The 14981-nt window shown below is 36.5% G+C and overlaps 2 protein-coding genes across 2 annotated transcripts; both read right to left on the reverse strand.

Moving 5' to 3' along the window:
* Positions 1-352: 352 nt before the first annotated feature.
* On the reverse strand, positions 353-6600 carry prkag1 (protein kinase, AMP-activated, gamma 1 non-catalytic subunit). The gene is made up of 13 exons (XM_053316490.1): positions 6484-6600; positions 5480-5531; positions 5285-5385; positions 5115-5196; positions 4967-5025; positions 4722-4767; positions 4573-4627; positions 3955-4081; positions 3611-3776; positions 3446-3483; positions 2498-2644; positions 2243-2342; positions 353-2132 (listed from the first exon to the last, which is right to left on the reverse strand). The coding sequence occupies exons 1-13, from the start codon at positions 6490-6492 to the stop codon at positions 2122-2124; spliced, it is 993 nt and encodes a 330-aa protein (XP_053172465.1). The 5' UTR covers positions 6493-6600; the 3' UTR covers positions 353-2121.
* A 664-nt stretch (positions 6601-7264) lies between these two features.
* Positions 7265-13310, reverse strand: rhebl1 (Ras homolog, mTORC1 binding like 1). Its single transcript, XM_053316492.1, has 8 exons — positions 12920-13310; positions 11961-12032; positions 11783-11850; positions 11550-11632; positions 11037-11093; positions 10887-10934; positions 9109-9190; positions 7265-9004 (listed from the first exon to the last, which is right to left on the reverse strand). Exons 1-8 carry the CDS (start codon positions 12969-12971, stop codon positions 8912-8914), a joined length of 555 nt encoding a protein of 184 aa, XP_053172467.1. The 5' UTR covers positions 12972-13310; the 3' UTR covers positions 7265-8911.
* Positions 13311-14981: the final 1671 nt, after the last annotated feature.

A 14981-nucleotide genomic window follows, 5' to 3' on the forward strand; every position in this document is an offset into this window, starting at 1 on the left:
TAAGGTGTTAAGTACCCTGCTTCAAGTATCTCTCTGTGTCAAAGAAATTAGGTATTATACATCAGGTTGCAACAGAGCCGACGTCTCTGTCCAGTCGTGGACAACCACATCCATATCCATGTAAAAACCCTTTCAGGACTTCAATCATGTAACTTCTAATATACATAGATTAAGAAATACAATTGTTTTCCTATATGGTGTCTATTTGTTTTTCTTCATTTCACTTTCTTAAATATGTTTGTCGATGATAAAGTGTAAATGAGTTATAGGTGGCACGGTTTACCACTAAACATGTTTAGACAGTTTCATATGATATACATGCATGTAACAATTAACTCCACTTCACTACACAAACTCTCAAAGAACCTTTATTGCTCATCCTTTAAATTAAATCTCGATGCAGATTAGTACAAAATCTGTGCAATTACATACAGTTGTACATATTCCATTTCATGGATACCAAAACAGGAAGTGTGAAATGTTCCTTTGCTTATCCTCTGAAGGAAATGGAAGGGAAATGCTGGCATTTAGAGATTTTTGATAAAGACGAGAAGAAAACTGATGAACGCACAACATGTTGTTACTGACATTAACATAACACAACAACAGTAATCACAAACCAGGTTTGTTGCAAATGAATAATATCAAAGATTGGTAATTTGACCATTAGTACTCAAGTGAAAGATCACTTTTCCAAATAAAATGTGAGTAGCACTGAAGCAATAAACAAATCCCTTTACTGCTAATAATGCCAAAACCACAAAGTGTGGGTCACAAAACAAGCAGAAGAATATGTCTCTAAAGTAAGTTGTATAATCCTTTATACTTCGTTAAAAATAAACAAACTGGCATAACAGAAAACCCATAAATATGTTGGCGTTATGCATTCAAGCAGAACACAGCACAATTAACAGTCATCTAACAGCAGACGTGCTGATGCTGCTCTGGACTTAAAGCAGTGAGATGGTCTAGGGAGCCTGAAGTGCTAGGTTCCAGGTTTGCTACTTTGCTGTCTGGCTACACAACAGATTACAACCTGAGCCACTGAATTCTTTCCACGCCGCTAACTGTGTTAACTGAACATAAAACCCATTTTTACGGTTAATTGGAGGTGGCCTTAAATTGATCCAGTCCGAATGTTGAAGGAGGATTTGAAACAAAAAATGAGCATTAAAAGTCTGTTAAATTAGTCAAATCATGTTAACTGATGGCTGATTATTTTAACATTGATTAAATACATTTCAAATCAAACTGAGGTGCAGATTATTGACAGTCTTCAAGGTGTGCCTAGTGTTTGAATGGTAAACTATATCATTTGTAAAAGCTTCACACAAAGGATGTGCAAATTTTAGTTGTTTAAGGTCAAGCAAAACAAAACAAAACAAAACAAAACAAAACAAAAAAAACTCCATCTGAATTTAAAGAATCAAGCGATCTGGAAGGGGAATAAGATCGTTTGAGCTGGATAACATCTCACTTCTTGTATAATGTTAATAAAGAACAGGGCTGAGGCGAATGTCTTAACATGCCAGAACAACAACAAACACAAAACGTTGATCTGAGAAAGTTATGCAGTGTTTAAAATTACACTTAGAATGATTTGTATCCAGATCTGCCTTGATCCAAATAGAAGAAATGCTGCCAACAAAAGGCAATACAGGCTTTACAATCAGTTTTCCTTTAGCTGGTAACTGATCATTTGTTTTTTCTAACAATTCATTTATATTATATGGAATACCTTCATAAGTCATACGTGATGGTCCTCTTTGCTGATCAGTACAGCAGCCACAGATGAGGAATGATGCTGGTCATCCTGAGCGGCACCAGCTCCTCTTCAGAAGTTTCTTGTGCTTTTATGTCTTTTTTGGCTCACTCGGGTGATGTGGAATTTGAGGTCTGATATGTCCTGTACTACAATATTTATTGCTGAGTTGCTGAAACTTAGTGAACTTCATATTTTTGCAGAGAGGGAAAATTGTGTATATATGTTAGCAATGTTTACAGTGAGATGGATGATGATGATGATCAGTATAATGTCATAATTTCCCTCTCACATGCCTGTTCTTTCTCCCTTTGCTCTGGTCTCCACTTAACACTTTATAGCTTTTCCTTGTTTGTTCCTCAAGCGGTGCCTGTAGACAGAAAAGTCAAATTGTCACTTGGTTTACTATTGATATATTTAGGAAAATATATGAACTGTACTACTATACTACTATATTCCTACGATGGTAACTCTACTTACCCTCATCCCCATCTGTAAGCACTAGTGCCTGGAGGATATCTGAAAGTGAGACGATTCCCTTCACCACTTCCTGCTCATCTACCACCACCAGCCTGTGCACCTGAGGAACACACAGGAGGACCATTAGTATGTGTGCAAATTAATCCTAATTTCTACTACAGCCAAAAGAATATGTAAAGAACACTGGCTACAACAAACAGCTGTTCAGTGACACATAATGACAAGATTGTTAGCGTGACTTGATCAAACTCTCACCTCGGCCTCCACCAGTCTGTTGATGATGGCCTCCAAGGTCTCGTGCCTATTGCAGGTCAGTACTCCTTCAAAGTACTGAGAGCGGTGCTGCAAGGCTTTGGTCACAGTCACGTCCAGGTTGTTGTACGTCTTCTCTGCTGCCAGGTTCTACATAAACACAGAGCCTGAGGTCAAATATGTTTCTCCGTCTTCACTTACACAGTTCAAAGCAAATAAGTTTAAGCTATAACCCAGAAATTCATGTGGGAAATCACCAAAGAAATCATTTTATGATTTCAATTTCTATACATTGACCTATAGATTTTAAAAAACACACTGGACTGTCTGTTCCTGGGTAATCTACTAAATTAAATATTTCACAACTTGAGGTCATTCATCACATCAAAGCAAAAGTCCTGTAAATTCAATACTGTCATTAACCAGCCCTGCTCATGATTTGAAAAGCTTGGCCAAGTCTCAAATAATAGATTACAATGTCTATTTCCAGTACAAACACTAATTCCATCAGTACAACAATTACAGAGCTGTGCAATACTCATTACTGCTGCTCTAAGTGGCATTTTCTTTTCAAATTCTAATTGATAAAGGTTGTTTCTTCTTTGAGCCCTCCTCAGCCTACCAATGAAAAGGGCAGGATGCACGACTGTGAAAGTTTCTTTCATAGTAGCTTAAAATTGTTTGGAGGGAAAAAGTCAAAGTGGAACATCTGACATAATTCTTGTTGCACTGATGGAGTTTGTGCAGTGAATATTATACTGAATTTATCCAGAAAGCCAAAGTAGAAGAAGCTTTTGAATCTAGTTTGAATCAGTATAGCTAAAATTTCTACCATTTGTATATAAAGCTGAACATACTCTCAGCTTAAAGAGTATGGGTAAGATCTCTACTTGCTCTCCAATATAGCTTATCAACAAAAAAGTTAGTACAGATGGACTGCTTGCAACTTACTATGACATCAAATTTTGAGTAAATGTCCACCACTCGACCTGCATATGAGAGAGAGAGAGAATGAAAGAGAGAATGAGAGAGAGAATGAGAGAGAGATCAATACATAAGCACACATGGTCATCCGTGCAAAACCAACAAGGATGTCATTACAACCAGCCCACCCACCTTTGTCGTCCACAACAGGGAGCGCTGACACTCGCTGCTCAACAAAAATACCCAGTGCCGTGTACAGTGGTGTATCTGCACGCACCACCGCGATGTTCCGGAATGTTCCTATGTTCAGTTCTTCTAAAGTTTGACCCAAGAACGAGGGTTTGGGCATCTCTGATATCTGAAAACAATAACAAGAGACTACTTCGATGAACTTGCAGGGGACTGAATGTACTTGCACACAAATAGTGGGATACATTGTTTTGTTAACTGTAGCTGGAAATTTTACTATCATAATAAACAAGATGTAGCCAATAATTTACAGTATTCAATGTGAGAGAGAAATCAAGGAGACATACAAAAAGCTTCAGGAACTTGAGAATCCTTTTGTGCGTGAGAATATAGAGAGTGTTTCCTGTCAGGGGGTCAATCACAGGCAGTCTGTGGATCTTGTTCTTCAGCAGAGACGACACTGCATCATACAAACTAATCAGAGAAGGTAAAAGAGGATCAAATCACTCATGTTACTGGGACGTAGTATGTTTTGATATAAGACAGTTAAAAGGAAAACAAGCTTAGTACGAATGTTAGTTTGTCAGTCATTGGTTTCTATAATATGTAATAACCTAAAGCGTGATTTTTAAGACAATTTATTTTGAACTAAACAACAAAAGGTTTGATGAAATACTGATAAATTCATTGAGTTAATAATTTGTCTTTATCAATGACAACATTAGAGAAATACTAGTTGTAGCCATAGCTCATTTTAATGAGGTGTTTTGTGTATGCCTCGCTATATGTACAGAGACTCTGACTACAGAATACACTATAGAGGATACTACTGCTACAGGATTAACCATCAGATGCCTCCTTGTTGTATACCCCAGCATGCAGGGACCAAAAGTGATATTTGACACCAACAATAACAAAATGTAGGTGCTTAAAAGTATGACTAAACATTAATTATAAAAACTCACCTTGCATTGGGTGATATGCTAACCAAGGGCTTGAAAGAGTCTTGAAGGTACACCTCTGTTAGAAAACAAGAACAAACACTGTAGTTAACCTTCTAGATTATCAGAGTAAATGATAAGAAATACATGCCAAACTCAGCAAACATTCTCACCTCTCCATGTTTCAATTTTGTGCTCTTCCAACTCATATATCTGAACCTGAAATATTACAAGAGAAAATGTTGTCTTCTTTAGGTGGGGCTTTCAAAGAAATCAAGGCAAGTTCTTAATAGAAAGGGAAAAGACAGCAATAGCACATAGCAGCATCATAATAGTTATAGACCTACAAAACAACCTTGCTGTTCAAGTTTGACATTAAATAAATTACATATATACTTTTAGACATCCACCATCTTACCAATGGAGACTTGTAGTACCGATGAAGGATGTTAATAAAATCGGTGATGGTTAGCATACCTGTGGAGATGCATCAGAAACATTATGTCAGTCCCATTTAATTTTGTTTTATGCAGAGTTAAATGGAGCCATCTCATAATCATGCTTACCAACAAAGCACTGCTTCTTACTGTCCCACAGTGGTGCTGCTCTCACCCCATTGGAAACAAGTGCAAAAAATGCCTTCTTGACCTGTAAAATTAATGACATGAAAAGTTTCAATCGAAATAGGCTTATGAGAAGAGACTCCATTTTTTAAAATGTAAATCTTTTGTTTTACCTGAAGCGATGTATCAAACACAACCAATTTGGAGCTGGTAGGTACGAGGTCATAACACCGATGGGACTTCATAAACCTGGTGTACACATTGTGTTCTGGGTCTGACGGGATGTGACAGAGACTATTGAAGACAGCTGTTCAGTTTTTTAAATGTTTCTCAATTTGGTCTCAATGTGATTTCTACTAGTCCCTTACCCTCTATGACTGGCTCCTTCTTGCACTCAAGATCATCAAGACTTACAGGAAGCTTAAAGATAAAGATCATAATTTGTTTATGCAACCTCCCACCAACTTGCAGAACAAATTCAGCGTTACACCCATTGTTATTACACAAAAAACAAATAATCTCCACAGCACAGTTACTGTAAAATGAAGCTGATATGTTTCTGTACGATAAGGTATAATACTAGACGTTACACTCCAGTCTATGGTTGCGAAGTGTCATGCACAGATAAAGATTATTATAGTTGGGATTACATAAAGTTAACTGTAAGAATTATGTGTGCATGCTGAAGCCGGGCTTCATGTTGTTTTATTAAGGTGTTATTCAATCAAGTCTCATTAATAAGGTCCATTGTATTATATCCCAGGACAGGCATATATTGCTTCGTGACTTTAGTTAAGGGTTGTAGTTACATCCATTATACATTACTGCAGCCCGCTAGTTAAACATAAACATGGCTAATGCTTCAACCTGAACACAAACCTTGTTACAATTAACCAACATTGAGAGGCCAGCTCGCTCTAATGATAGTCAGGCGTTAATATGACGATGGTTTCAGTCCATTTCCAGTGTGAATTAACCTCAGAAACAAGGCAGTAAGCCACATAATGTCTCAGACGGAAAAGCTGAAGCTGAAATTAAAGAGTCAGGTAGACTGGCTCCTTAATGTCAACAGACTGGGACGCTTGCTAATGCTAACGCTTCGCTAACGCTACTGCTGTGGTTTTCGTATGAAGTACATTTGTTTTTTTCAGATTACACATTAACAGTGGATGACAGTGTGTCCGTTTTTCCTCCCGTACACGGTCACAGTCTCACCTCTGTCGTATAACAGCGAATACAACATATAATGTTAGCGTAGCTTCTACCATTAGCATACTTCGGAAAGTCACGTCGCGTAACTTTAGATGTAAATGTACTCTTTTTATTAGAACGTTACAGAGCCATAAAAGCTTGTGTGAATTAGATAACTTACACACTCCATATCCCATTGGCCGTGTTGCCTTCCTGTAACCGGGTTCGTGTACAGTGAGCAAGATCTTACAAACTACCCGACTACTTCCGCCACAACTTGTGTCTTGGCAGCGCGCAGTCGGTAACTCATTTCTTAACTTCCCATCTAGGACAGCGAGGTCATGACACGCCCTACTCTACCTCCGATTGGCTAGTGTGCGTTATTGCTTTTGTTAATTGGGTTGGTAAAGTTAGAGTGTTAGAGACATGAGGAGTACGATTGGTTAGGGTAGGGTAAGAATATCAGGGTAAGCCAATCAAAACGTACAGTGGGGGCGGGTCATGATTTCTTCCATCCTAAGAAAAGAAATCACACTTTCACCTCAGAACACTGTCCGGGCTGAAAAGGTTAATCAAATTCTCCTGCTGCCTCTTCTGGATGTATAGTACTGGATGACATGCGGTACATTGTTATATGTAATGCTGCCTATTTATCGTGCATGTTTATTTATAAAAATGACCTGCTGCTGCAGTACATTTTTTTAAGATGTCTCCTCCAGAATCAGAAACAGGATTATTGCTAAGTAGGATTGTGCATAAAAGGCATTTGCCTTGTTGTGGTGCATAAAGATGTTTGTTTTTTTTAAATACAAGGTAAAAAAGAAAACCGGTTCCAATAACACTTGACTAAGTTTATTCAGTGTTTGTGCACTGGAAGCTTCAAATTTCCACATCACATTTTTGAATGGAGGGGGGCACTTTTGTTTAGCTACCTAAATAATAATTCAGCCAAAATCCACACATCAAATGAGTAACAGATTTATTTATATACAAAACTGTTTACAGCAAGATTTCTGAATTAACATTGACCAACATGGGAATATTGGTGTTTAGGTGCACCTAAAACCATGGGATCAAGTCAACAGAAGGAAAAAAAAAACCCCTTTAAGAGCACCTTTAGTCATGACGGGAAGCAGATGAGGGAGTTTGAAGATCTGTAAGGCACAAGACACAGCATCACCAGCTTCTGTTCAACCATCATCAATCATCCATCAATCAACTACTTACTCAGCAAAGCACTAAAATGTTACAATTACCTACTAGAGGAATAACATGAGAATTAAGGTGAAATAATCCACAGTCTATCATGTCTTTTTAAGGTTACAGGAGCTAAGAAGAACAAGTCATTAAGGATCTCAATTGTCTGACAGTGATCATAGGTCCGCAATATGAATTTAATGCATTGCGTGACATCCTGGTTCGTCTTTCTCAAGCCTGCATGAACCATCACATCAAAACCATGAGTTCAAAAATTACTAAGCTAACTCAGTGGCCCTTAGCCATTTTCTTACACAGATAAAATGCAATTTTAAAAAAATATTGCAAGTCAACTATGTTCATAATAATAATGCACTTGTGAGCACATACTGTGTTGAAGGGGAGTGCAAACTTGCATCACTCAAAATTTAACCAATAGTACCAAACCCATTTCTAAGACTATTTATAATGTATAAAAGGGCCATAACATAATATGAAATATATTTTCTAATCTATACTAAATTTCTCTGAGGCTTCCATAAGATAACGGCTTTATTACAGGCAAAACAGAGAAATTAAAACTGTAGAAGCGATGGAAGTAGACTAATCCGCTTAGCAGAAGAGCCCAAAATGTGAGTCATTGAATGTACAAATAGATTCATCCATCCATGAAGACACAGCTCAAGAGTTCATTGGTGAGAGGTACCTGAAGATGAGTTAATAAAAATTACAGTGAAAAGAACTGAGAAACTACAGTGAAATTTCTTGTGTGAAATCTCATTCTGGGGTGTTTGAGGAAATCCACCTTTTGTGAGAAATAGTGACATATTAACACCACATTTAAAGCAATGTGAACTGTGACTCTCCATCACTGTCAAAAATGACCTGATGAAATAATACACCAGTCTTCAAAAAGGTTATTAACCAGCCCTCACTGGATATGAATTCATCTACTCAAAGTTATGAGACATAAGCCAATGATGTCTCAATATAAGATTTACATCTAGTTATTATATATTCATGAAAAATTTGATACGATTACCTAGGACTAAAATGTTTGGCAATATTATTTTGTTTTCTGAGCATTTGTTTTAAACTCAAAAATCAATATTATGCCCAGTGAGAAATTACATCTCAATATTTTAAAGAAAGTGTTCAATGAATGTGCTTCTCTGTCTAAAACAAAGACTAATCCTTGCTCTTTCAAACTTCTCCATATGGTTATAATTAGTGTAATAGTGTATCCCTGTCTGGGCAGGTGCCATGCTGTTTAAATCAATCTGGTATCACAATGGAGCAGCAGCAGATTTCCGCTGCAGCATCTTGGTGTCTGTGAGGTCACGACTGGAAAGCTGGTGAAGTTGTGCCTCCTGTCTTCAGCAAACAAGCTTACTGAGGTCCTGGGTACACTTCTACATCACAGCACACTTCTTCTCCTCTGACGGTGCGTTTCCGTCGGCTTTCTCCATCTCCAATATGATTCGCTTGAAAACCTCCACAGCAGTCTGTATTGCAAGAATATTGTCAGCAGTGTGTGAGTGTGTGTGCTAGGACATCATAATGTCGACTGCATCGACGACCACGTATGCAAAGAAATATCTATCATTACCTCATTCTCCTTGGCTGAGGACTCCATGAAAGCAGCACCCCAGGAATCAGCAAGTTTCTTTCCTTCCTCTGGCTTGATAACCCTGAGAAAAATTAAATGGAAATATCACTTAATCAAAACAGAAAACTTATTTCACATCACTAACAGAGTGACTTAGATTATTCTTTTTGTGTAGGTGGATGGTGACAGAAATATTAAAGATGAGTAAATAATATTTTCCTTTTAAAGCAGAGGGCTGGTGTTATTCTATATTTTTGTTCTTGTCGTTCTGATACATGAAAAGAAGGTGTTTATCCATAGCACCTTGTAGGAAAGGGTATCTGTTTTTTTAAGGCTCAATATTTCCTTAAACACTTTGGCACTGTTATTCTACCAAACATTACTCAAACAGGTCTATTGTGTATATTTGGGGTCTTAGCTGCAGATTTGGTGTGCTCATGAGTATTTATGGCAGCAGGACAGAGTATGAGGGACTGACTCAAAAAGAAAAAAAAAAAGTGGCACAACAATGTGGTCCACTGATGTGTTTGGAGCTTTATGGCACAGAGTAATAAGACATGACTATTAGGGTTGCAAAATTCCGGGAATTTTCAAACTTGGAAACTTTCCATGGGAATTAACGGGAATAAACCGGGAATTTACTAAACTGAAGGTATGTTCTTATTAGGGAACTTAAATATAGTTTACCATAATCCTAACTAAAACAACCAGATATCATGCACTACAGTTGAATATCTATGCTATCTGAGACCACGCCCCCTACATGCACTGTGCATTCCTCCATCACATGCACAGGTGATTTCTACAATCCTAGACCACACTTTTGAGCACAGAGCACACAACTTGAAGCCAGACTTTTGAGCCTGTGGTTTTGATGACATTATATGGTAATATATATTTAGGGATATTTTTATGTGTAAGTGCTATATTTAGCATTATGGTGGAAAAAATAAAACTGGTCAAAACCAAATAAACCACAATTTATACAGTAAATATCACTTTAACAGACAGGAGTGGAACTTTGATGTTACTAGTTATATCATTTGCACCTAAGTAAATAACAATAACTAATAGTTTTAAAAACATCTTGTATATTTTGGATTTTATGAGTTGTATCTCCACCAGGACACATTGGACACACCCCTGTCAGGGATGTACAGCTTCACAGACACATTGTTGTATTTTTTCAGAGTTGTGCGTGAAACCATTAAGAATAACAACATTTAGTTTTTTTAATATTAAATTATAAATAATTGTATAATTTAATATAACTTCAACAGCTCAGGCTTTTTTCTTTTTTCATCGTCAACTTAAAATAATGTTCTGTTTTTTAATGAAGGGGTGGAATTTTTTTATCCAATTAATCAATCATATGATGATACCTTTCCACCAAAAAACCCTCAGTTGCCATAAATTCCCATTTAATTCCCATAATTCCCTTAATTCCCATGGAAAGTTTCCAATTTGGAATATTTCCAAAATTCCCCAGCTTAATTTCCCATAGAAATTTACCGGAAATTTTCCACCCCTTTGCAACCCTAATGGCTATACAGGCAGTACTTTTTGATAAAATTAATACATTGTTTATTTCATGGTTACAATTTTGTTTGACAAAAATTTGTTGACACTACAGAACATAGAAAATACTACCAGACATCTCCTTTAACGACGGTAACAGAGGTCTGCACTTTCCATGAAAATGTTGAATGTTTAATATTGAGTGTTAATGTATATTTTAAGAGCAAAAAGTCTGACATTATCAGTGTTAGTTTTATTACCTTTCCATGTGGAGATCTTTTTTGTTCCCAACAAGAACGGTTGGAACCCTAAAAAGAATATATTATGGTTGAAATAAAGAAAATAATATGGAAAAAACAAATAATATAATTGTGGACAAATGGAACTTTAAAAGATCTGAGTAAACTTACTGAATCTTTCCAACCATGTCTAGCAGCTTGTCGTGTAGAACCTGAACAACTTCAAAACTGAACAGAGACAGACATTAAAGTACTTTTAAATATTTATCTGAGAGAAGGCATACCATCAGTACATCACGTTTGTATGTTGGAAACTTTGAATAATACATATACAGTCCAAATAACCTATACTTTAGTATATTTAATTAATATATTTAATTAATCTAAATATTATTTTGATTAATCTCTTGATGACATTTTTAAATTTCTGACAAAAAATAAAACAAATAAACGTGGAAAAAAATCCTTTAATAACCTGGAACTTGACAAATAACTTAAAAGATCAAAACATTAAATGCATCTATTTTTCTGACAATTCACTCATTTGGAAATTCCCAAATTAAGTGAAATTGACTTGAAAGTAACTTCATGAATACAGAAAACACAAACATTGTGATACCTGAGACTTTTGACTGTGCGTGCAACAATATTCATACAGATGTGAAAACATAACCATCTACTCACCTTTTCATAGAAGTCACGGAATAGACAAGGACATAGCCATGGATGTCCAATGAGTGGGATTGTGGAAAAATTGAGTACTCGTCCTACAGATAGAGGAGGTGTATTATTATCTCATTGGGTATGACCAAATATAAAACATCATCAAACAGAGTCAGGCAAAGAAGATCATAACTTCTAGAAAAGCGACACTTTAAATGGGCAATTTGTCAATCAGGATCGGATAAACAACTCACCTGTCCAGCAGTATCAACCAGCTGAAGATTGAAGTCTTGACCATTAACGCTGACCATTTTATTAAAGGCTGGGGAGGGGAATGAACAAGTTTTAAAGAACATTTCTTAACATTCAGCAAAATCCTGTCAGATTGTTTTGACCTGCAATGCCTTACAAACATGTTTAAATGACACTTACTGTTTTCAATGGTGGGATCATAGGAGTCAACAAACTGTCCTTCCACAAACTGTATTGTAAGAGATGACTTTCCTGTGCGAAGAAAATGAACATAACATGACATGACTACCATTTTAACACAACATTTTTTTTAGCAACAGGCCTTGTCATTACAATACATAAGTGCAACACAAACAGTTTATGCCGTCCTATGAAAACCTACAAAGGACAAAACATTTTAACACAGGTACCTATGCAGTGTGTACATAGGTCGAAAATTTCGATAGCTAATATTTTGATGTACCAAAATCTGTCAGATTGAGCATCAACTAAGACCAAGAGATGTGATACAGGTGTGGTGTTAGTGCTCCACACAGACCTACCACATTTAACACACTTTTGACCCCCTATGTATCTGTCTCTATCAAAATCTGTGACCATATCTTAATACTATGGAATCACCATTTTACAATTACAGCTGCTAACTGAGTACAGTATGTGATAAAATATAATAAATACGTTAACAATGGAAATATGACCAAATATATGACTGTGATATTAGCTAAATCCTCATGGGTCGCATAATTTGTGGGGTTTATACTATATGAGACTCGTATTAACTTTGGCACATGTCGTTAAAAGCTGATTTTCTCTCATTTTGGGACATTACATAATCAACTACTTATGTTTGTCACGCTAGACTGAAAAAGACCCAAACACTTGGCACCATGTCAGGACCTCACCGGCTGAGGAAACTTTGTTGTCGCAGACCAGGTTGCAACAACTAACATATGGCTACAGCTACACAACAACATACGGCTGATTTGTGTTCCGTGTGGCTTAATAACCAGCGTCTGAGCAACCACGTGTAACACAAATCAACATTACCATGGGTAATCTATCGTGAGTGGAGTCAGCCCGATACACGGAAAACAAAGCCAGGACGTTAGCCTGTTAGCCGGTTAGCACACTTTACTCACCTACAGACCTGTAACCTATCACTGCGATCTTTCGGTATTTTGGTTGAGGCATTGTGGTGCAACGATGTTGAACGGGGTTTAATAATGAAGTACGCCACCTAGTTTTACTATCTAAACAAACTTTTATCGCCACATTCGTCTCGCGTCACGTGACAACAACAAACTTTTTGGGAGCCGCCGCTCGAGCTCTCCGCTGGGCCTCGAGCTCAACTTCAGAGTTTCACTGCAGCAAGTACAGCGTGTACTTATCCCAAAACTGGACTGTTCTCTTTATCTGCTGTGTGAATCTGTGTTGATCGATAGTTTGAAAGGACGAAATTGTCGTCGCAGCTGATTTTGGCAACAGAAAAACGCTCGTTCAACGCGGTTACGATTCGCGAGTCAAAGTGACGGAAACTGTCATTGTGTAAGCACACCGTCGTAAAACCAGCTCATACGTCAGGGCTGACATGGACGTGTTTTCTGGCCAATTTGTACAGTAGAGGTCACTCTTTGTGCGTCGCAGCATGTTTCTGACAGCCATCCTGTGGACTTTTCCAGACTGAGGTTCAGGCCACAATCACCACTGAAAGTTTAACCCTGACCCAACGACATGAGATCCTCATCTATGGGCCAATGACGTGTTTTTATGTCCGTGTGGTCTTAGTCAAATTTAAAGGGGATACAAATTGAAAATAAAGGTATGAATATCTTGTACACATTCTTTTTTTGTGGATCCAGCATATAATTTGTGCCTTTAATACATTTACAGGATTATGGCAAAAATGTTTAAGTGGTGTAACCATAAAAACTTTTTACCAAAAATTAAACTTGCTTATAAACGCTAAATTTTCAATAAAACACCATAACAACTAGTGTGGCGCAATCTTAGATTATAACTTTTTTCATATTAAATAAAGGTAATGGAATACAATTGTTCTAAATATTAAATTTAATCTGGGAAATCATTTTCTGGAGCATTCAGTCTTAATTTTGGTAAAAGAAAATGTTGCAAATGTCATTTCAAATGACATTAAAATAAAATAAAAATACAAAATGCACGTTTTAAAAAAACCTGATGCTGCTTTTAAGACCATTTTTAAGATATTTTTTTGCCAATCTTTGTTTGTCACTGACCCCTATAACATTTGAAGAGCTTGTACAGAGGAGGGTTATAGTTTTGAAATGTTCATTAGTTTTTCAGTTTGTTTTTGTCTTATTTCAGTTCAGTTTTAGTTTAACAAGTGATTAAGTAGTTTTATTTTTATTTTACAGTGACAATGAAAACTAATCTGATTTCATCTGCAATTCTATTTAGTTTTAGTTCATTTTGCAGTGTTCATTGTGGTTTTTAATTTAGTTTTCTAGTAGTTAGTATTTAGTTTAGTTTTCAGGGTTTTTTAATTCTTATTTCAGTTAATGAAATATAATTTATGTGATATATATATCTATATGATAATGAAATAGAAAATAGCATGCTTATCTATCCACAAAATCATTTTTTTTCATTAAAGCTAATGGGTCAGGGGCACAAAAATGCCTTATCTTTCTACCTTTACAGGTTCTTCTAATGTCTGAATCCTGATTGAATAAGGCAGTGCTGTCAGTTCAACTGTCATATTTTTGGGGGTGGGGGGGAACAATTATCCTCTCACAAAAAATCTGTCTTTTTAGTTTTCTCAATCCTTTTTTGCCACTCTCTCTCACTGTCTGTTTGTCCTGTCTCAAGAGATAATCACATGTTTACTCAATATGAGTCTTGACTATTAATTGTGGAATGTTTTTTTGTTTTTTTATTTGTTTTTTTGTTAATTTGTTTTTGCTATCGCATTATAAAACAAATGTAAAGGAGATGTGTCAGTGAATGAAAAATATCAAATAAATCAATGGAGACTGGGCCTTTTTGTTACAAATCTTGGGGTTTTCCTAAGGGGGTTAATGACTATGAAAACTTTTCAGATGGTAAGGACATCAGACACATATATGGCGACTTAGCTTTTTGGTTAAGCTAAGAGTACACATGCACACAGTAAATACATTTTCGTACTTCTTGTACTCGTGAAGATAAGGGTGTACTGCTTAA

This window comes from Scomber japonicus, chromosome 3, assembly GCF_027409825.1.
Source record: "Scomber japonicus isolate fScoJap1 chromosome 3, fScoJap1.pri, whole genome shotgun sequence".
Lineage (NCBI taxonomy): Eukaryota > Metazoa > Chordata > Actinopteri > Scombriformes > Scombridae > Scomber > Scomber japonicus.